This window comes from Ciona robusta, chromosome 8 (assembly GCF_009617815.1).
Source record: "Ciona robusta chromosome 8, ASM961781v2".
In the NCBI taxonomy this organism is placed as follows: Eukaryota; Metazoa; Chordata; class Ascidiacea; order Phlebobranchia; family Cionidae; genus Ciona; species Ciona robusta.
The window spans coordinates 1,816,337-1,839,742 of record NC_143242.1 but is presented as its reverse complement, the minus strand read 5'-3'; the positions used below and the strand labels follow the sequence as shown (position 1 = coordinate 1,839,742).

Genomic DNA, 23,406 nt, shown 5'->3' with positions numbered 1-23,406 from the left:
TGTAAGATATTTGTTGGTTAGGTGTAACGGTCACGCCTTTTATCTCATCAATTTTTGCTTGTCTTAGCGTCACGTTTTACTGCTGTTACTACCCGTCTATTCGATTTAATTTATATTGCCCTCTGTCCTTTTGGTATATTCCAGCGAAAAATAGTAAACTTATAGTTATGTATAGTTATCATACAGTTATGTATAGTTATCATACAGTTATGTATAGTTACCATACAGTTATGTATAGTTATAGTTATCGTCAAAGTAAATGAAGTATAAATATTAAAGTTGTCGGTTTTGTTCAGACTTGTCCAACATGGGATAACTGGGGCAGTTGGTCTTCTTGTTCCGTTACATGCGGTGGTGGTATTCGAACCCAGGAACGTGTTTGTTTGAACGGTAATCCTGGTGATGAAGGATGTATTGGACCGATTTCTACTGAATCCGAATGCAACGTTCAGGTAAACAATTAAACGCCCGAACGTTTTATTAGCAACATGAAAAAACGGCAATCTAAATAATCGTTTATACATTCTACAGGATTGCCCATTCTGGAGGGCTTGGGGTTCATGGACTCCATGTCCAGTAACATGTGGAGGTGGTTTGATATCAAGATCAAGAACTTGCATCAACGGTGATCCAGGAGACGTTGGATGTGAAGGAGCAATTACTGAATCTTCGATTTGTAACAGCCAGGTAACATTAAGTTCCGTATTGGATTGTTCGCTATTAAAAACTCCGTAAACGTTTTATCCGTTATGTTGCAATATACTACATGTATTAATGAATGTTAATTTGTAGGTTTGTCCATCTTGGGGTCCATGGTCACTGTGGTCACCATGCGACCAAACTTGTGGTTCTGGTTTAAGGAGTCACACAAGGTCGTGTAACAACGGAGATGTTGGACAACTTGGTTGTGAAGGTCCAACAAGTGAGCAACAAGACTGTAATAACCAGGTGAGTTTTAAAAGTTGTCTTTATTACGACACTATATAAAATTTTGGGTGTTTCTTTTTAAACTGGGGTTTTAAAATATATTTTGTTTTAAATTTATTCCTGTATAAAGTAATATATTTTAATTCGTAATGTGATTTTATAGGTTTGTCCAACATGGAGCGAGTGGACACCGTTCGGTCCTTGTTCAAAGACATGCGGTGGTGGAGTGTACAACAGAACTAGGACTTGTTTGAATGGCAACGTTGGTGATGTTGGTTGCATCGGACCAGTGAATGAAGAAGAACAATGCCAGACTCAGAATTGCCCAGCTTGGTTGGATTGGACACAATGGAGCGGATGTTCAGCAACTTGTGGAGGTGGAACAAGATCACATACACGAGTTTGCGACTCACCTGGTGACGTGGGATGTGTAGGATCAGATACAGAGTCCGAGGGTTGTGAACCAGAGGTTAGTGTTATAGGAATGTTTATAAAGAGCGCTTATATACTTTAAACACTAAAGAAAACAAGATAGGACAGTAATGTTATTACGCTAACGTTATACCAGTTGACTTGTTTTAAATGCATTCTTCCTGTTGTAACGTTGTCTAGATTTGTTTATGTAATATATATGCGTACGTCTACAGCCTTGTCCTGCATGGTTGGAATGGACTCCATGGGGACCTTGTAGTGATGAATGCGGTGGTGGAATCTCGACCAGAGACAGAACTTGCACCAACGGTCGACCTGGACAACAAGGTTGCGTTGGAGGATTCCAAGAAGCAAGAATTTGTAACACACAGGTAAATATTATGGTTGAATCATCAGCAATGGGCGTGGTTATGTAATCATTAATAATATCAATAATGTACCAGAGAATTCATGAAATGTACTAGATAGCAACCCTTTATGTTCATATTTGGTATGTAAGCAAATGTGTTTGTAGGCATGCGCAAGTTGGGCCGAATGGTCACAATGGGGTTCATGTTCAATCACTTGTGGAGGTGGAATTCAAGAAAGGACAAGAAGATGTATCAACGGTAATCCTGGTGATGAAGGTTGTCCAGGGTTGGCATTGGAAGGACAAGGTTGCTCCACCAACCCTTGCCCAGGTAAGTTATTATAATCATCAGGCGTCATGACATGTTAATCAGAGCACTTTCTTCGGATTCCAAAAATATTCGTATTCAAGTTTCGATGCTGCATCTATTGTGGGAGGACATGTATAACTATATCCCAAATAAAAAATAGATAGCACTACTAGGTTACTTGCGTGTTAACTAGTCAGCGGGCACGAGGTGTAGAAAATAAAATATCTATAAATCTGACAGCCATTCATTTATAAAGGATATTAAAATATGTTTAATGGATTTACATCATTCTCATTTCTTTGCAGTATGCATGCCCAACTACGCACAACAAGGCATGGAGTTCGGATTCGTCGTATGCACGGACAGGAACCGGGTCGGATCTACTTGTACATTCACATGTAGAACAGACTACCAGATTGTTGGCATGTCTAATCTCAATTGTGTTGAAACTGTACCTGGAAATGCGGTTTGGGACAACGAAGTACCAGTTTGTAAAGGTACGACCAGTTTACCAAGTTCAATCGTTTAAATTTTTTCTCCTGTATTTTTCCTGTGGTACAACGTTTAAGGTGGAACGTAAGTATCGCGTATTTTAACAATTAATAATTTTCAGAAAAATGCAGTGAACAAGTGGATGTCGCTTTTGTGATTGACAGCTCCTCAAGTATTGGTCCAGCCAATTTCAGGACAATTAGAAACTTTTTGATCGCTTTGGTTCAACGGTTCAGTATTGGACCCGAAGGAGCTCGGGTAGGGAAACTATTTTAATTCGAAATTTTTTTTTTAGCTTCTGTTATTATAATACTAAAGAGTGGAAAAAGGCATCGGAGCTGCGTAACAAATTTTTTACAGCTTCAGTGAATACTTTTATACTTTGAAGCCACTGTAACATTTAACTTACGGTCTTTTACAATCGCGGGGCCAGAGTTATATGATTCTGTAAATATTCGGCGTTTCCTACCAAATGGGACATAAAGAAAAGAGTATGCAAACATCCCATCTTACCCCACCGTATTATATATTCAGGGACAACAAGTAACTGTTAAACAACAATTGTTATTCATCGCGAAAATTTAAAACTGTACAAACACAAATAGCTTCCATAGAAACTGATAAGACATTCATGATTTCATGCATTAATATCTGAACTCGTATTTTAGTTTGCTGCCATCCGTTACAACCGAGATATTGAGCACTTGTGGAACTTGGATCAATATACTACACGAGCTGCTCTTATTGAAGGCATCAATAATATTCCATACAATGGTGTTGGCACTCTTACAGGGGCTGCTATCAACTATACTGCCGAAAATATTTTCTTGCCTGAACTTGGTCGACGTAAAGGAGTTCCCAAGATCGTGGTGGTGCTGACGGATGGTACGTAGCTATATGTTTAGTTTTAAAGTTGGTGGATCTTACCTGTACAGCTGTGTTTTATTCAAAAATATTTCTACAGCGTGAATGTATTAAGATAAATTTTTAGGTTGGTTATACGCTGCGTAAAAACATGTGATCTAGTCATGCCATTTCGTAACGAACTTGTAAGCACTTAAGGAAACTATTTTTCTTTCCAAATTTGACTATTGCTTAAACTCCACTGGAAAATAGCGAAAAACTTAAAGATTTAGAAAAATGTATAACACAACTTAATGGATTGAAGTAATGAATTATAGACTCGTCGCTACTTATACCATTGTGGGCGTACGTGTCCTTGGGCAAGACACTTAACAGCAATTGATCCAACCCAGTGGTCACTGATGGGTGTCCAAAATATCAGCCATACATAAAAAAAATGCAAAAAATTCCCCCTCCCCTCTAAAAAATAATCACCCCCAAAGTAACATACACACCCGTGTCATAACGACTGTCGTTTTCTGGCCACGCGAGGATAAAGTAAGTTACATTTATTCATTCATTTATCAACTCAGGTGTGTCATATGATGACGTGTCTATACCTTCACAACGTTTGAAGAGCGACAACACCATCATTGTTGCTGTTGGTATCGGACGTTACGACCAAGACCAAATCAATGAGATTGCCTCCGATCCAGACCAGGACTTCGCCACAACCGTGGCAGGCTTCGATGGTCTCAACCGGGTCGTTACAACTATCTCTTCGCAGATCAAACTTTGCCAGGTATGTATAAGTTTAGATTAAATGTAATATCGTATGAATCAATACGAAACATAGAAGACTTGATTATGAGTTGTCGCCGTTTGTCATTGGACAAGACACTTTACGCAAGTTGCTCCAACCCAGTGCTAATTATTTTGAACTATCCTAATTGCCAGCAGTCATACAAAAAAAAACATGGTAAATCATAATCGGGAACGAGGTGTATAAAACAGAACATCAGTGTTATAATGACTGTCGTTGGCCCGCTATACGCGAGAATAAATAAGTTACAGCGCTTGTTCGTTTATGTATAGGTTGTTCAACAGTAACATTCAAATATTTTTTTAATGATTTTCGATAATAGAGGATGAAGTCATTTATAAAAATTCAACGATTTTTACATTTAACTCAGGCCATCACTAACCTTACTACGTGCCCATTAATCACCGTCATGGACATCGTGTTGATCGTGGACAGCTCCTCAAGTATCGGGGACGACAATTTCGAACTGATGAGGAACTTTATTCTTGAACTTGTCAGAAGTTTCAACGTTAGTCGGGACACGACCAGGGTATGTCGAAATTTAATTTGGTTAAGAAAAGCATATTACACGGCTATGTCGATAAACATAAGTGTTTCACACCTTTACAGTGTGGTGAAACAATAGTTGTACTTAATTTGCCATCAACCGATATAATAAACCGTTATGTGTTTATATATACCTTATCAAACCTTAAACCACACATTTCTGTATACGTGTAAATGTTGAGTGTCTGTATATAGCTGCATATCTATTTTATAAACAAAACACGTGTTCTGTTCCAGATCGGGTACGTTCGTTACAACAACGCTGTCGATGAGCGATTCCAACTTAATACATTCAACACATCTGAGGAAGTCCAAGAAGGTAAGCTAATCCTAGATTTAATATTGTGAAGCAAAATATATATTTTTGCTTTGCAGCTAGATATAGTAACTCTTATTTATGTGTAGAATTACATAGGCGGTAATTCCTAGCGGACATAAGATGTGTAAAATAGGGAACGCCATTATAACCTTTGCCGGTGCCCTGAGCGCCAGGTTAGGATAAATAGGTAACATTAATTTTGAGGCACGACGCACAATAACATATAAGATAACGTATAAGGTATTGGTTTCAAATATTAACGTTTTTTTTTTTTTTTAGCCATACGAGCCGTTCCATACCGCGGATCAGGTACACTCACCGGACAAGCTTTGAGTTACGCATCTCGTACTTCTGTTCGAGCACCAGCTGGTAGAAGACCTGGTGTCCCTGGTGTCGCCATTGTTATCACTGATGGTAAGTTAAAAATATTTTAATGCTGGATATACTGTTTAGAAATAAGTAGTTCACAGGCATGCAATATATGACTTCAACTTTGCTAAAGACGTTTATTACAATAATAATAATTGTTACTGTACTGACATCATACTATTTTCAGGTCGGGCACAAGATGCAGTGGACGCACCGGCGCGTGAATTGCAACGATTAATGCAGGTCGTTGCTATCGGTATCCGCGGTGCAGTACCTGAACAACTGAACGCCATTGCAAGTCAGCAAGGCTATGTGTTCAATATCGAAGACTTCAATCGTCTGGATGAAGTTCTCGGATCTATTAGTTCCACAGTCTGTTTCGCAGGCCGTACTGGAACACCAGGCTTACCATGAGCAATTTATTCTAAATATGAAATTACATAACGGCGGTTATTGATTTCGATCATGGCCTATTTTACTACTCGCATTGCCAACCTTGAAATTGTTTTCTTTGTAAATATGTTATGTTGGCTATTACTAACGCAGCACTGATATCAATAAATGAATATAATAAATCGTTGTGTTTCATTTTTGCAGTTTGTTCGGTAACAGTATATTATATTAGGGTGGGGTAAGATGAAACAACTTTCATTCTGTGTTTACGTCCCACTGGGTAGTAAACAAAGATCATTCAAATAATTTTAAAACTGTATCGCCACGACTACATAGAGTATAGACCGTTGTTAATTGTTTATAACGAGATCAGGAAATTAGGTTTATCTGGTAAAGCAAAGAGATTCTAAAGGATACTCCCCTAAAATCAGCTAGATGTATGTGATGTTTATGTTCTAGCTTTTTTTCTTTTTCCTGACGTCATCATTTGTCAAAGGGGTCAGCTGACCAACACAACACAGCGTCATTTGAGTTGTGGTTGAGGCAGAAGACGTTTGTTTATATTTAGCCCTTACGTGTATGTACAAGGTTTACTTCGGTTTGTAATTACTCGTTGGGTCAGGAATAGAATATTGTAGTAATGTGATTAAACTATGATTGCGATGTAAATAAATTGTAAATACTTTGTTTCTTATGCATTCTGCAATAAACTTTGCATATATTTGTTTATGGCAACCATTCAGTTGTCATTGTTTGAACGAATCATTATTTGATACTTTTATAGTAGAATCCAAAGTTATATATGTATTGCAAATAATTACATAAACTAGAGCTGTTTGTTTTCTGAACAATCAGTCATTTTGAATAATTGGTGTTCAAGAACTCCAACACCACCGAAATTTTCTTCTTGAACGTCTAATAATGAATCAATGTCTTGGCTGTCTGGGCATGCTGTTCGGAAGCAGACAAAGGAAAAGACGGTACTCTTGTTATTATAATAATTTATAAAATGTTCAATGCAAATTACCATTAATAAAATGCTTCAGTGACAAATTCAAAGTTAGGCCATAAAAACAATTCCTATCATTACTTTTTGCTGTGTTGCTGAACGCTGGTATACAGAAGTTACCGCATTCAGATGCTTAAGAGCTGTACATTGTCATTGTATATGTGCAGTTCATGCAAGGTTTTAATGTGGGCAGGATAATACAATATTTACCAATTTTAATGAAAGTCTTGTAGCCTAGTATTTTCAATGTATGCAAGTCACATATAGTTCTACTTTAATCCAATTCCAGTTTGAAATACTTGGTGAAATACAAAGACGATGAGTCTCGTCATCTTGGGGTTGAATTTGAAAATTTGGTGTTTGACGATGATGAAAGGCCAAACTATGGGACTGATTCTCCGTATGTGTTTAATGGTTGATTGATATGCGTGCAACTCATCTGCCTGTAGTGAATTACTAACATGGAGCTCTATGCATGAGTTATAGTTTATACTGAAACTGATTTACTTTTTGTACCGAATGATGAAAAATAGGCTGTTGATTTTAAACATCACTTCAATATTATTCTTGCGTTTTGTTGATGATTTGAGTTTAATAACATTATATATGGTAAAATAACATTATATATGTTACATATTATAGTTACATATAATAATATGTATATAATTTTATTTATTGCTTTAATTATATTAACATATTAATTAAAACAAAAAGAAGATGGGAATTAAGAGCAAAATGACGGTCATTGTTTGTTAAGACAAGATAATATACAGAAAAGTAATAATTATAAAGCACGACTCTTAACCTAACACACAGTCACTGTAGTCATTAATAAAATGAGTAGAAAAATTAAGCATGCTTGAATGTATGGAATGGGTTTTGGAGATTTTTCAACTGAAGGATTATAATATATATTTCTTTTACAGCAATAAGTTTTTTACCTGGCAAACTAACAATTTATTTTCTGTTTTGATTGATTTCTGAAATTAAGTTGTTTTATCATTTAAACTTTTTCCAATCAAAACTAAATTTATAATCCAACAGCATGGGTAGGTCCGAGATGGATATGCATGTGATGGTTTACCTTAATTATATACATACAGTTTAAAACATATTATAGTAAATACCAATATCTTGCATGGTTTTCATGTTTTGTTGCAGTTCCATAACAAGGGAGGAAAGGGAAATGTTGGTGAAACGACAATATGACAAAATCCTGGAAGAACAAAGAAAAATTGATGAACAAATTGATAAGAAGGTATTGTTACAACATTTATTAAGATTGTTAGGACATTAACATAAGTGCCTAACATGGATATGCATGTTCTGGAATACTGGAATGGATTATGGTACCTTATGTTATATTCTGGATAAACAAACCCATAGTAACAAACAAATCTGTGATAATACATCAATTTAAAGTAATAACATTGCATATGAACTGAAGAGCATCTGTGTTATCCAAAAGATAAGAGCATTTAAATATCATGAATGTATATTTTAGGCGTTTTTTTGTAAGAATATTATGATATTCCTTTATTCCATGACTATTTTATATATCATATAATTACTTCACAAATTAAATGTATCTTCTTCTACTAAAGCCTATTTTTTTCTGTGTCACCCTTATTTGACAAATTGGTGTGACCTATATAACAGTAAGATAATACTGTATATTTGGAGGCTTGGAGCCTATTTGAAATAATGTATGCCAACATGATGTGTCTTTTTCCCTCCAGATGTTTGAAGAAGAAGATTTGATTCGTGTAGAGGAAGAAGCTTATCATGAAGCACAGAAGGAAGCAGCTCGTGCGGCCTCCATTACACTCTCACTGAGAGTAAGTCAAACTTGAAAAAAAACTCTCTGCAAAAGTAAAACCTAAACTATTGAAACAGTTTTAAAAATATAAAAATGGTAGTAAAATGCAAAATTGCTTTTTGCAGGTGTTTAGTGATATTGTGAATGCTCTTGAATTTTAAGGAAGTTCAGTTTTTGTTTTATTCAATCTTAGCTCACTTATGTTTAAACCATGAATCCATGATACCATCAATAATAAGTTGTTTTATTTCAGGAGCAGTCAGCAGATCTGGCAAGCACAGTCGGACAATCATCAAATAGACGTAGCTTAACACTGTAAGCAAATTATGAGTCATAATGTTGAATGTATGGGATTGTTTTGTTGTATGCTATCTCTTATACAAGCATATAGTGATAAACATAATAGGAATTAATGTATTATAATTTGTTAAATAACACAGTTGATATTAGAATGCTACTAACTGTCACTTTGTGCATGTAATAAAAGTGTCATATAACGTTTATGCTGAAAGTGTAGCACTGTATTCAACAGTAATACAAAAACTTTCATTTTATTAAAAACTCAACATATTGAAGGTATGAACTTAAACATTTGCTAACCTTAAGCAAAAGGTACAAAATTAACATTGTCATAAACCCTCTTAACATATACAGGGATGAAGTTGAAGATGATTTTGAAGATTTTTTGAAAGAAGTTCAATCTCGTTCTAATGCATTCCGTCACCAATATGCTAACAATAACTTAGGTGGTTTATTTATCTTTTCAAACTTAATTTATGACCATTTTTAATCTTGTCGTTGCTTGGTGTTTATATGTGCATAACTTCTAAAAGGTTATGATACGTTATATTGTAAAGATAGGCACTATGGTAATATTGGGGTCCCGTTATCATTATACTAAAGCATTGATCTCACTGCGATTCGTTGAGAGTAAGCCTTAAAATCTATCAGTTCGGCAGAAAACCTATACAAAATGTAGTTTCAGGAGATTCCTTGATAGGGGTTACTAGCTTATAAACTAAGATGTTGACTGGTTTATTAAGCTTACTTCGATCTATATATTTTGTTTTAGCATGCATACTGTGACTGTGCTAACCTATTTTACAGTAAGGTAGTGTCATTTATAGTAGCACTTTCCCAGGATAAGGCACTTTCAAATACAGCATAATATATTTGAAAAATAATATGTGATGTAACATTTGAAAATTTGCTGATTCCTCTTTATTATCCAAAACTTCTAGAACACCTCGAGTAAATATAAGCCCTGGTTGCAGAATGCAAAAAGCAATATCTTATAAAACTTTGAGAATAGATTTCCAATGTTGGAATTCCTTATATTCACTTGGGATGATGTCTTTTTATCATCTGCTTTCACAGATAAACAGTTGGATGTTAAACCAGATGCAGATCATCTTTCATCCATAGATCGAGGAGGAGACGGGATGTCAAGTGAAGAGGACTTCCTTGCTCATGAAATATCAACATCCAATAAAGAGGATTTAGAATGGGATAAATATACAACAGGTTGGAAATTTTATCTCACCAAGATGTGTTTAATTTGCACTGGAGATTTAATAGATAGATCACATTTAATACCCTGGTCTAGTTTTCTGTAATTGCAGAATTATATTTTGATAAATAATGAAATAAAAAGATTCATTGGTCTATGAATACAGCTTGGTATATGTTTAGGTATTTGACAAAAATAAGACACCTATGCTAGGTTTAGTGTTAATAAATTTGAATGAATATAGTTTAATCCTCGTGTGACAGACTCCAATAATAATATTAGTGACGGGCATTGAATCTAATATTCCTTGGTTATAAAGCAAGTAGTCTATACCACTGTTCTTTGTCAAATTGATTATGTTTATTCCTTCAAGGAATACAATATTATTTAGATTCATATTTGATGCATTGTTTATTACATGCAGGTTTGGATGGTGATGCTCATGTTGAAGATATACCTGGGAAACGATTAGAACCTGTGGGAAATGCTAATACAAGTATTAACAAGCCCAATCTATCGGCTACAATATCAAGGTATGTATTTGTGTACATGGAATCTTATGAGGGTGATTTTTTTTAATTTTGAGTTTCATGTAAATATTTTCACTGTATTTGATTAATATAAATTTGAGCAAATTCACTTGTTTGATTAAGTTTTATGCAGTTGTAATTCAACTAAGCATTTGAGAAAGACTTGGAATGGGGTTGGAGGGATTCTGACACTTCACATTTGTGTTTAAATAAATTGCAACAATATTCCAGGTCACCTGACAGAAGTATGGAAGCTGAGCGTATGTTTAGTATAACTGATGATGAAGAAGATATGATGGGAGAGTTCGTACAAGGTTGATACAAGTGCCTTATATTCCATCTTACCCCACATTGAAGCAGTTTGTTCATTCATTTTGTATGGCAATGGAAGCAGTATTTACATATACTTCATTCTCAGTGATGCCTTGATAGAAATAAAACACCATTTAGTGCCACCCTGATTCACACATTTATTCAAGTGGTCAACACTTTTACAATTTGTTTGGTAACTTTTATGTTCCAATTTCGTCCCATTCATGATATATCTTGATTTTTATTGCTGTTATTTATTTTCTTTGTGTTTTTAACGTACATGTTATAGTTACAATCCAGTCAGTTGTATATTTCAACTTACCAGCAGAACGTATTAATACTGGGGTCCACGTTGCCTTAATTATTGCTGTCCGTATATATTTTCGACATATTTCTGCTGAGTCCTGTGCAATAATTCGCATGAAAAACCTTTTCGTCGAATTTCCGAATATTGTTAAAGCCGAAAATGTACACAAACTGTGACTTGCTTATTCAGAAACACAAAGCGAAAACTGACACACCAAGTTTATAAATACGTGGGCGATTCCCTTTTTCTGGCGTTCACTGGGTTTAAAAGCATCAGCGAGACTTGAGTAGTTTATTCAATTGAAATTGAACGATGAAGTTGCTTGAACTTGGGATATTGCTTTTGGTAGCAGTAGTGGTATGCGGAGCAGCCGAAAACGGAATCGGTAAGTAGGTTTAAACCGCACCAAGCTAAGGTTTTATAAAGTGGCCTACTAATTTTGATGTGTTGTTATTTTACCAATGTTAGTTTTAGTAGTCAAAATCAGGCACGGCTGGTAAACTTACCGACAGTTCTGTTAAAAGTTTTATGCTAACTTGAGTTGCCCAACATGGCCCACTACTAGCATATAGTCATCTTATACTGTTAATGCGTGTTTAGCAGTCAAGCTGTCATCAGATGCTTTTATTGTTGTGTTAATTAACTTGATTTTCACTACTGTATTTAAAAAAGATAAATGAAAATTGTGTTATTTTAGCTATATATAACAAAGGCAAGAAGGTTTGTCTTAATTCAAGTTAAATTGTAACTTTCTACAGTTTTTGATTTGACGCGTTCGCAACAAAATGTATTCGTGGATGAACACAATAACTACAGACGCCAAACCAACCCTCCGGCTGCTGACATGCGTGGAATAAGTTGGGATAGTGAACTGCAGGACCTTGCGGAAATGCACGCTAAGTAATATATATTTGTATTCCTTTTGCATCCCAAATATCTAATTTTTTAATCATTCGGTATACTCTTTGACGAGACAACCGTACTAGACTTTACCACAATGCGGCGAACCTGTCCAAATCATATTTTAAACATTAATTTTTATAAATGCCTTAGATTACAATAACAAAGTTTATTTATTTAACAAAGCGAAGAGGTACAAAATAGCAGCAAAACTAACCGGCGCCATGTCACAGTGGTTAGTACATCTGCACATTTTGTCCGGCGCCGTGGTATAGTGGTTGGCCTGTAACCATTAGGTAATCGGGTCAAGGCTCGACGCTGCTACCATTGTGGGCGTATGTGTCCTTGGGCAAGACCCTTAACGACAGTTGCTCCAACCCAGTGGTCACTAATGGGTTGTCCAAATTATCAGCCATACATAAAAAATGAAAAATTCCCCAAAAAGTAATAACCCACAAAGTAACATACATGGTAAATCGTAAGCTGACACGAGGTATTAAACCTGTGTAAAAACGACTGTCGTTTTCCGGCCACGCGAGGATAAAGTGAGTTACATTCATTCATTCATTCATTCATTCATATATCAAACTCTTTTGTTGATGGGTGTAACTACCATTGGGAGCTTATGTGTCCTTAAGCAAGACATGATAATTGCTCCAACTCAGTGGGTTGTTCAAAGTGTCGGCCACATATTAAAAAAGGATTACTCTAGGGCAGGATGGGACGCCTTTAATTTAGGTTTTATACCATCCGGATAACCTGATCGTGTTTTAAACAATTAACAACGGTCCATGGGAGTCGCGATGATACAAATTATAACTCTTTGAATGTTCTTTGTTTACTACCAAATGGGACGAGAAAATAGAATAAAAATGTGTCCCATCTTTCCCCAACCTACTAATCTAATAAATAATAACCCAAAAAGTTGCATATCAAACACCCGTGTTACATTGACTGTCGTTACCCCGCCACGAAAGAATAAATAAGGTACATTGATTCATTCAAAACGATATATTAGTTATAACACGCTAAGCATAACATAATTGAAAGAGTTATTGGACCAAAACTATTGCTGTTTAACCTTATAAGAAGCAACTCACAGTGGATTACAAATATTTAATTCATTTTAATGTAGTAGGGTGGGGAAAATGGGAGACCTTTTCATTCTATTTTCTCGTCCCTTTTGGTAGTAAACAAAGTTCATTCAAAAGTTTATAAACTGTATCCTCGCGACTTCCATAGACCGTTGTTATTAATTGTTTAAAACACAATCAGGGTATTTGGATGTTATGTGCTAAATGTATCCCATCTTACTCACAGTACTTTTTAATTGAAAGAAAAGTGTGCGTAAAAAGACAAGATAAATACATTACATAATCATGGTCATTGTACAAATGTAACACGGTAGTATTTTTGTTTTAACTTATGGGTGCAAAGTCATTTAACATAAACGTTATATAATAGAGGCTATAATATATTAACCTAACTTGTATTTTAGGAAATGTACCTTCGAACACAGCAACAGAAAATCTAAAATTCCTCAATTTCCTCAAGTGGGTGAAAACATTTATGTTGGGAGTGGAAAAAATGTGGACAAAGTCATTAACGAAACAACGAAAAGTTGGCACTCTGAGGTAATTTATATGGATGCTCATGTTGACTGCTGAATTGTATCTAAAGTGGAAAGTAGATATATACGATGGTGATTAAAACGTTAAAAGGCACCGCAGACAACCCGTGTGTTTTGCGTCTTTGTATGAGAGACGCGTGATGGGCCCATTTTGAAAGTGTATCCTGTTGCAAAAATCACATTGGTTTCATCGCACCCATGTTCGATGAGTGTTCAACATGTATTTCCCATAGTATTCTTATCAATAAGTTAAACAAAGTAAACTGCGCTGTACATATGAAACCATAAAATATAAATGTAACTAAAACATTTTTCTATTCCTACTCCTTACGTCTACTGCAGAATGCAAACTTTGCATTTTTGTTACTTTTCGATCTATTCTATACTCACGTTCAGGGCGGTTCTTCCCTGCTGACATCGTGGGAGTATGTGTATCTGAGAAATACACTTTAACGACGGTTGCTCCAACCTAGTGGCCACTAATGGAATGTCTAAAATAATTGTCAGTCATGTGTGCACACAGAAAGAGTAATTATGTAAAAAAGTTGTATGAACGGGGGAACTCGTAAGCGGGCACGACGTGTATGTTACGAAAACCATGTCTTTATTTTTGCAACGCTAAAATGCATTTTCTTAATAACCGAACAGCGTTCCATGACAACTTTTATAAGCTAAAATAGAATACATGTTTTAATATTTCCTGAATTAACTTGTGGCGTTTTACAGGTGGAATCGTACATGTACAAGGACAATAGTTGCCGTGATAAAAGTATTTGTGGTCATTACACGCAATTGGTTTGGGCAAAAAGCTTCAAACTCGGATGTGCTGTAGCAAAATGCTCGTACGTATTGTTTTACGCTATAACAACTGTCATTGATCTGCCACTGCAAGATAAATAAGTTAGGCATATACATGCATTATTTGGTCATGCAGCATACATGTGTTATGAATATAGTCATCATTTCCGTTAATTTAAATTATAGTAGGTTGGGGGAAGATGGAATACCTTTAGCACCTAATATCTAAATATTCTGATTGTGTTTTAAACAATTATAACGGTCTATGGGAGTCGCAGGAATACGCTGTTATAACCCTTTGAATTTTCTTTGTTTACTATCAATTGCGACGGAAAAATAGAATGTAAAGGTGCGCCATCTTTCCTCACCCAAATTTATAGTAGAGTGGGGCAAGATGGAACACCTTTAGCACATAATGTCTAAATATCCTGATCGTGTTTTAAACAATTAACACCGTTCTATGGGAGTCGTAAGGATATAGTTTTATATTTATTTGAATGTTCTTTGTTTACTACTAAATAGGACAAAAAATAGAGTTAAAATAGGTCCCATCTTTCCCCACCCTACTGTAAAATCTGTTAACCTTTTTACTTCAGGAATATTGAAATGTTATTTGCCCCCGGAATAATTGTGATTTGCAACTATGGCTATGCTGGAAATGTACTGTAAGTATATGAATTAGGTTAGCGATAAACATAAATGAATTTGTAAAGTCCGGCGCCGGGGTATAGTGGTTAGCGCGCCTGCCTATAACCCAGAGGTAGTGGGTACAAGGCTCGTCGCTGCTACCATTGTGGGCGTATGTGTCCTTGGGCAATTGCTCCAACCCAGTTGTCACTAATGGGTTGTCCAAATTATCAGCCATACATAAAAAAATAATAATCACCTACAAAGTAACATACATGGTAACTCGTAAGCTGGCACGAGGTGTTAAAACCCGTGTCATAACGACTGTCGTTTTCCGGCCACGCGAGGATAAAGTAAGTTACATTCATTCATTCATTCATTCAAATTACATTTCATGGTAATAGCACATTCACAAGGAACGGCCCTGTAGCACAGAGACCTTACATTGAAGGCACACGTTGTTCAAAGTGTGATTCAGATCTTGTGTGCAACGAAGGCTTGTGCGTAGAAAGCAAGTTGATTGGTAAGACCATATACAGCCTACTACTTGTGCTACTTATTGTCGACTTATATAAATACTTTCGTTAGACTACGAGTGTAATGTATAATTTGTTGCCGTATTTAAAAACCGCTAAGGTCTCATAAAAATATCCTACCCGGATGTCTGGAGACTGAACTTATGGTTTAAAAACTTCGGTTTTTCAAGGACCTTTTTATTTTTAAACTTGAAACACCTATGCAAACATGTCTTTCAATTTGCGTTCGACCCAAGCACGTATTAAATGAAATCATCAGCCATGGATTGAGCTTTTTTGCGGCACACATATCTCTTCAATTGCCGCTGTAATAACGTTTTAAAACACCAAGTGGTTCTTATCCTGGATTTGACACTTCATGTACCCGCCCAATAAAAATATTTTGACTGGTCGAATCTCGTTACCATCATAGACAAACTAAAAAAATACCTTGATTTTGCAGTCACTACTAAATCAACAACGCTAAAAACACCAGTTAAAAGTACAACGACCGTCAAGAAAACAACGGTATCAAAATCTACTACACCAAAAACAATCACATCGAAATCGAAAACGTCGACAGTAAACATACCAACGCCAACAACTTCAGCAACAACACCAACGACAACAACAACTGAAGAAACAACACCAATAACAACACCTCCAGCAACAACACCAACGACAACAACAACTAAAGCAACAACAACAACAACTGAAGAAACAACACCAACAACAACAACTCTAGCAACAGCAACAACTCCAGCAACAACACCAACGACAACAACAACTAAAGCAACACCGACAACAACAACTAAAGAAACAACACCAACGACTGCAACAACAAAAGAAACAACACCAACGACTACAACAACAAAAGAAACAACACCAACAACTACAACAACAAAAGAAACAACACCAATTACTACAACAACAACAAAAGAAAAAACATCAACGACTACAACAACAAAAGAAACAACACCAACTACTACAACAACAACAAAAGAAACAACACCAACGACTACAACAACAAAAGAAACAGCACCAACGACTACAACAACAAAAGAAACAGCACAAACGACTTCAACAACAAAAGAAACAACACCAACGACTACAACAACAAGAGAAACAACACAAACGACCACAACAACAAAAGAAACAACACCAACGACTACAACAACAAAAGAAACAACACCAACGACTACAACAACTAAAGCAACAACGACAACAACAACAAAAGAAACAACACCAATTACTACAACAACAACAAAAGAAACAACACCAACGACTACAACAACAAAAGAAACAACACCAACGACTACAATAACAAAAGAAACAACACCAACGACTACAACAACAAAAGAAACAACACCAACAACTACAACAACAAAAGAAACAACACCAATTACTACAACAACAACAAAAGAAACAACACCAACGACTACAACAACAAAAAAAACAACACCAATTACTACAACAACAACAAAAGAAACAACACCAACGACTACAACAACAAAAGAAACAACACCAACGACTACAACAACAAAAGAAACAACACCAATGACTACAACAACAAAAGAAACAACACCAACGCCTACCACAACAAAAGAAATAACACCAACGACTACAACAACAAAAGAAACAACACCAACAACTACAACAACAAAAGAAACAACACCAATTACTACAACAAAAGAAACAACACCAACGACTACAACAACAAAAGAAACAACACCAACGACTACTACAACAAAAGAAACAACACCAATGACTACAACAACAAAAGAAACAACACCAACGCCTACCACAACAAAAGAAATAACACCAACGACTACAACAACAAAAGAAACAACACCAACAACTACAACAACAAAAGAAACAACACCAATTACTACAACAACAACAAAAGAAACAACACCAACGACTACAACAACAAAAGAAACAACACCAATTACTACAACAACAACAAAAGAAACAACACCAACGACTACAACAACAAAAGAAACAACACCAACGACTACAACAACAAAAGAAACAACACCAATGACTACAACAACAAAAGAAACAACACCAACGCCTACCACAACAAAAGAAATAACACCAACGACTACAACAACAATTAAAGCAACAGTACCAACGAAAACAGAAACAACAACAAAAGAATCAAAATCAACGTCTACAAAAACTAAAGCAATAACGACAACAACTCCAGCAACTGAAGAAACAAGATCAACGACTACAGCAACTATAGCGACAACCCCAACGACTACCATAAATCAAACTACTTCATCATCAACAACAAGTGTTCCAGTTACAAAAAGAGCAAGCATTAAAAATGAAGATTCAATTACTAAAATCGCCTCTTATCCAGAAATATCGCAAGTTTTTTTACCCAACGATGAAACTTCTACATCGGAAAAAGAAATCTCAAAATCGATGGCAGCTATTCAAATAAACGCCTCGGATCGTTTAATTCAAGAAACACTAGCCGTAGAGAGTCTCGATCTCGCAACTGGAACCAAAGAGATGTTACTGGAAGCAAGACTGACAGAACCGCCAAGTATAGAAACGACTTCTACAAGCATGGAGGTCGAGCCGACCACAGCAGATACATCTTGCGGGGACTTGTTAAAGGAGTTGGCGGCTTGGAAAGCTAGTTTCAGGTATTTGTGTTTTGGGTATGTGTATGTAAAAGGGTTCCACAAAAGTACTAGAACTTTTTTAATTACGAAATGTCCGAAGTTTGAACACCCTATATTAAAGCAGGCCGTTTTCCACACATGCATATTTTTATTATTATATATAACAATAATGCAAATTTTGCAGTAACTGGCAGATATACATGGAGCGATGGACAGAGACATTTAACGCTTTCGAAAAGCAGAGCAAGGGCAATGGTGGCCTTTAAACCAGTGAACATCTTAATGCTGTAGAATTAAGTGCAATGTTTATCTTAGTGCTTTATCGTTTACCCAGTTGTACATTCCATACCGCGCTTCCATTAAAAATAGCGGACGTTTTAAAAGTACTTTTCTTTTTGTTGCTTTATATGAAAAATCTGTATAACTTATTTGGTACCTGTGAGTGGATAACATAGCGTGTCATTTGTATACTACGGTAGGGTGGCTGGTTATTAGCAAAGATGACTCTGGGACTTGGGTATTAGCACGCCCCAATAAGATTCTGCTTTTTATTTACGAGCGTTATAGCATAGAAACAACATTTGCAACACGAAAAGCCGCCAAAAATCGTGGATTTTCTTGGTTAATGCTTTAACGCTCAGGCTGGAAGCTTTCCGAAAATCCCCTTAGTATGACGTAGTTAGATATTTCTATGAGGTCGTCGAGCGTGTCGATGTTATTGCGCAATTTTATTTAACTGTTTCGTGTTATTTAAAAGTTTGAGGTAGGCCTGGAGCATATTTGTTGTTTAGTGTTATTTTAAAGTTGGAAGTAGGCCTGGAGCATATTTGTTGTTTAGTGTTATTTTAAAGTTGGAAGTAGGCCTGGAGCATATTTGTTGTTTAGTTTTATTTAAAAGTTTGAGGTAGGCCTGGAGCATATTTGTTGTTTAGTGTTATTTTAAAGTTGGGGGTAGGCCTGGAGCATATTTGTTGTTTAGTGTTATTTTAAAGTTGGAGGTAGGCCTGGAGCATATTTGTTGTTTCGTGTTATTTTAAAGTTGGAAGTAGGCCTGGAGCATATTTGTTGTTTCGTGTTATTAAATTGTTTAGTGTTATTTTAAAGTTGGAGGTAGGCCTGGAGCATATTTGTTGTTTAGTGTTATTTTAAAGTTGGGGGTAGGCCTGGAGCATATTTGTTGTTTAGTGTTATTTTAAAGTTGGAGGTAGGCCTGGAGCATATTTGTTGTTTCGTGTTATTAAATTGTTTAGTGTTATTTCAAAGTTGGAAGTAGGCCTGGAGCATATTTGTTGTTTAGAGTTATTTCAAAGTTGGAAGTAGGCCTGGAGCATATTTGTTGTTTCGTGTTATTAAATTGTTTTGTGTTATTTTAAAGTTTGAGGTAGGCCTGGAGCATATTTGTTGTTTAGTGTTATTTTAAAGTTGGGGGTAGGCCTGGAGCATATTTGTTGTTTAGTGTTATTTTAAAGTTGGAGGTAGGCCTGGAGCATATTTGTTGTTTCGTGTTATTTTAAAGTTGGAAGTAGGCCTGGAGCATATTTGTTGTTTCGTGTTATTAAATTGTTTAGTGTTATTTTAAAGTTGGAGGTAGGCCTGGAGCATATTTGTTGTTTAGTGTTATTTTAAAGTTGGGGGTAGGCCTGGAGCATATTTGTTGTTTAGTGTTATTTTAAAGTTGGAGGTAGGCCTGGAGCATATTTGTTGTTTCGTGTTATTTTAAAGTTGGAAGTAGGCCTGGAGCATATTTGTTGTTTCGTGTTATTAAATTGTTTTGTGTTATTTTAAAGTTTGAGGTAGGCCTGGAGCATATTTGTTGTTTAGTGTTATTTTAAAGTTGGGGGTAGGCCTGGAGCATATTTGTTGTTTAGTGTTATTTTAAAGTTGGAGGTAGGCCTGGAGCATATTTGTTGTTTCGTGTTATTTTAAAGTTGGAAGTAGGCCTGGAGCATATTTGTTGTTTCGTGTTATTAAATTGTTTAGTGTTATTTTAAAGTTGGAGGTAGGCCTGCAGCATATTTGTTGTTTAGTGTTATTTTAAAGTTGGAGGTAGGCCTGGAGCATATTTGTTGTTTAGTGTTATTTTAAAGTTGGAGGTAGGCCTAGAGCATATCTGTTGTTTAGTGTTATTTTAAAGTTGGAAGTAGGCCTGGAGCATATTTGTTGTTTAGTGTTATTAAATTGTTTAGTGTTATTTTAAAGTTGGAAGTAGGCCTGGAGCATATTTGTTGTTTAGTGTTATTTTAAAGTTGGAGGTAGGCCTGGAGCATATTTGTTGTTTAGTGTTATTTTAAAGTTGGAGGTAGGCCTGGAGCATATTTGTTGTTTAGTGTTATTTTAAAGTTGGAAGTAGGCCTGGAGCATATTTGTTGTTTCGTGTTATTAAATTGTTTAGTGTTATTTTAAAGTTGGAGGTAGGCCTGGAGCATATTTGTTGTTTAGTGTTATTTTAAAGTTGGAGGTAGGCCTGGAGCATATTTGTTTTTTTTGTGTTATTTATTTGTTTAGTGTTATTTTAAAGTTTAAGGTAGGCCTTGAGCATATTTCTTGTTTATATAAGAGTTTAATGTTTTGTATGCAATATTTCCAATCTAGAACACAAGTTATGTTTTGAATGCAATATATTGAGTAAAATCAGATGGTAAATGTAAATGGCAAATGCAATACCACAGCTCGGAAGTGGTTTCATGCAATAGGCACTGGCGTAAAGTTACGGGGTTGCAGGATTGCCTGGCAACCCTTTGATTTTCTCCATACTAATAATGCGTAAGGAATTACGTTCGACCAAACGAAGACGCTATTATTACTGCGAACAAACTTCGTTTACGTTCGTTAAAATATGTTAATACCGATGCGTCATTCACGACACAAATGCGTTCAACTGGTATTTAAACTCCTGTTTGCTAAATAATTCACGTGTGAATCGCTATTATGAAGTCAATAATCAACGTGTGAATTGCTATTATGAAGTCAATAATCAACGTGTGAATTGCTATTATGTCGTAATCAATTGCCAGGTTCAAACAACCGCTATTATGATGCAATGAATCCACATGTAAATCCCTACTAATTCGTAATAAATATGCTGCTTGGCTGGGGAAAACATTGTATATAAATATAAAGCAGTGTTGGAAACGATTTAGGCAGTTTATTTCCGCGATATTTCGTTCTAGAAACCTACTATTTCCGATGGACGGATTTTCGTTTGTAAGATAACCGCACACTCGTGTGGGCTTGACGAAAGGCGCATGCGACATAGCAACTGTGACGTCACTGGCGCGGCAATCCGATTTGACCGTTTCTCATTACACGGACTCGCCGAACCCGCGTAATTTTAATTTGTCTCATCCCTAAGTATTTCTGAATACGTTTACGTTTGTATGAGCGTTTAAAAAGCACATATTTAAACGGTTGCAAACCGAAAACAAAGGGTTGCAAAGACTTCCTTTTTTTCTGGTTTTTGCAACCCTAACGTTTAGTAAAACTTTACGCCTATGGCAATAGGCATGAGCAATATACAATCTGTTAAGATGATTGCTTCTAAATTTTGAATCAGGTAATGTCCTATATATTATGATGTTATTGATAAATGTTATGTGTGCTGACCGAATGCCTCAATTAGGTTGTTACGTTACAGGTATGGCCGTATGTGTGCTTTCCATACCTGTACATAGCTACCGATATCGATGTGTTCAATTCAACTTATTTATTTTGTTGTATTTATGCTAATACATATTTCACAATATCAGTAAAGTAGTATCTAGTATACTGCTGGCGTCGTGGCTTAGTGGTTTAGGCGCCTGCATTGCAACCAAAGTGTGCCCGATAGCCAGGCAAGTAGATTATTGTAGATAAGATTCAAATTTCAAAACATAGATTATTGTTGCTACCGCAGGCCAATGGAAGTGGTGAATTAAAACTTTTGGTTTGATTTACGCATACATTAAGCCACTGGCGTCGATTTATATGGTGCAGGGTATGCAGGCCTACCCTGAGAAAAAAATATTGGAAGTACAGGGTAATAATACAAATATATTAGTCATACAACCTATGCACTATGTAGTCTCTATTTTCTCAGAAACCTCAACTTTCCTTTTTTTTTCTTTTATAGTTTTACTTCACTACTTCCTTTTAAACATAAGCTTACCCGCAAATAACATTTATTAGACTAAAAAAAAGCCCATAAATTTAATAACCTACGTAGTGCACATGAAGTAACCAGAGCATTATACTTGATTTAACTAAATTATAAATTTATGGTTTTAACTAAATTATAAAGACTTTTGAAAATCTAAATGACATCTTAACTTTATCTAAAGTAAATTCAGCAATAATCATGAAAATGAGCTAATTAAACAGCCTTAACTTAAAACATAAATTACATTATCAGAAAATGTGGGCAAAGCTGTAAAATGTCTGATTTTGATACTTAATTACCTTTAAAATCAATTAAATCATTAATTAAAATAATTTAATTTACATTTTAAAATTAATTTTATCACAAAGTTAGTATTGGTTGGGGTAGAAAAAACGGGTAACACTAAAAGAGGGAAAAGGGAAAAGAGGGAAAAGGGAAAAGAGGGAAAAGGGGGAAATCGACACTACAAGGGGAAATAGGGAAAAGAGGGGAAAAGGGAAAACTTGCATTCCTAAAGGAGAGAAACAGGAAAAGAGGGAAAACAGGGAAATGCTGCTTAGTAAAAAAAATTAGATTTTTTTATATTTTATTTACTTAACTTTGATAATTAGAAAAAGGGAACAGGAGAAAATCAATACTAACCCAAGGGAAAAGATAAAAAGTAAAGAAAAGAGGGAAAACAGGGAAAATGGTGGAAAAGAAAAAGAGGGAAAAAGGGAAAAGGAAAACAGGGAAACAGTTGAAAAGAGGGAAAAGTGGGAAAAGATGGGAACAGTCGTAAAGAGGGAAAACAGGAAAAAGAGGGAAGACAGTTTTCCCCTTTTTTTCTGTTTTCCTTTCGCCCCTCCTTTTCCCTGTTTCCCTCTTTTCTT

The 23,406-nt window shown here is 35.7% G+C and overlaps 3 protein-coding genes across 9 annotated transcripts in view; all 3 read left to right on the top strand.

Annotated features, from left to right (window-relative positions):
• Positions 1–5,985, top strand: part of LOC149732137 (uncharacterized) — a 76,975-nt gene extending 70,990 nt beyond the window's left edge. For all 6 annotated transcript variants that reach the window (XM_089882204.1, XM_089882201.1, XM_089882203.1 and 3 more), the window contains 14 exons: positions 297–452; positions 532–687; positions 793–948; positions 1,091–1,396; positions 1,575–1,730; positions 1,874–2,039; positions 2,324–2,515; positions 2,632–2,768; positions 3,179–3,395; positions 3,947–4,155; positions 4,547–4,705; positions 4,960–5,041; positions 5,321–5,455; positions 5,598–5,985. In XM_089882204.1, the coding sequence (XP_089738330.1) occupies positions 297–452; positions 532–687; positions 793–948; positions 1,091–1,396; positions 1,575–1,730; positions 1,874–2,039; positions 2,324–2,515; positions 2,632–2,768; positions 3,179–3,395; positions 3,947–4,155; positions 4,547–4,705; positions 4,960–5,041; positions 5,321–5,455; positions 5,598–5,824 (2,454 nt within the window). In that variant the 3' untranslated portion in view covers positions 5,825–5,985. The remainder of the gene's footprint in view (positions 1–296; positions 453–531; positions 688–792; positions 949–1,090; positions 1,397–1,574; positions 1,731–1,873; positions 2,040–2,323; positions 2,516–2,631; positions 2,769–3,178; positions 3,396–3,946; positions 4,156–4,546; positions 4,706–4,959; positions 5,042–5,320; positions 5,456–5,597) is intronic.
• Positions 5,986–6,562: 577 nt separating this feature from the next.
• On the top strand, positions 6,563–11,460 carry LOC149732136 (uncharacterized). 2 transcript variants are annotated; one of them, XM_089882256.1, is made up of 9 exons: positions 6,564–6,783; positions 7,102–7,212; positions 7,974–8,070; positions 8,552–8,650; positions 8,885–8,946; positions 9,286–9,377; positions 10,009–10,155; positions 10,566–10,674; positions 10,903–11,460. In XM_089882256.1, exons 1-9 carry the CDS (start codon positions 6,725–6,727, stop codon positions 10,988–10,990), a joined length of 864 nt encoding a protein of 287 aa, XP_089738382.1. In that variant the 5' UTR covers positions 6,564–6,724; the 3' UTR covers positions 10,991–11,460. The 2 variants fall into 2 exon arrangements, with proteins under 2 accessions (XP_089738383.1, XP_089738382.1); XM_089882257.1 differs by lacking the exon at positions 7,102–7,212 and having other exon boundaries at positions 6,563–6,783.
• Positions 11,461–11,536: 76 nt separating this feature from the next.
• LOC149732135 (uncharacterized) lies at positions 11,537–18,785 on the top strand. Its single transcript, XM_089882220.1, has 8 exons — positions 11,537–11,675; positions 12,049–12,190; positions 13,689–13,824; positions 14,547–14,662; positions 15,215–15,283; positions 15,650–15,768; positions 16,224–18,420; positions 18,584–18,785. Exons 1-8 carry the CDS (start codon positions 11,603–11,605, stop codon positions 18,663–18,665), a joined length of 2,934 nt encoding a protein of 977 aa, XP_089738346.1. The 5' UTR covers positions 11,537–11,602; the 3' UTR covers positions 18,666–18,785.
• Positions 18,786–23,406: the final 4,621 nt, after the last annotated feature.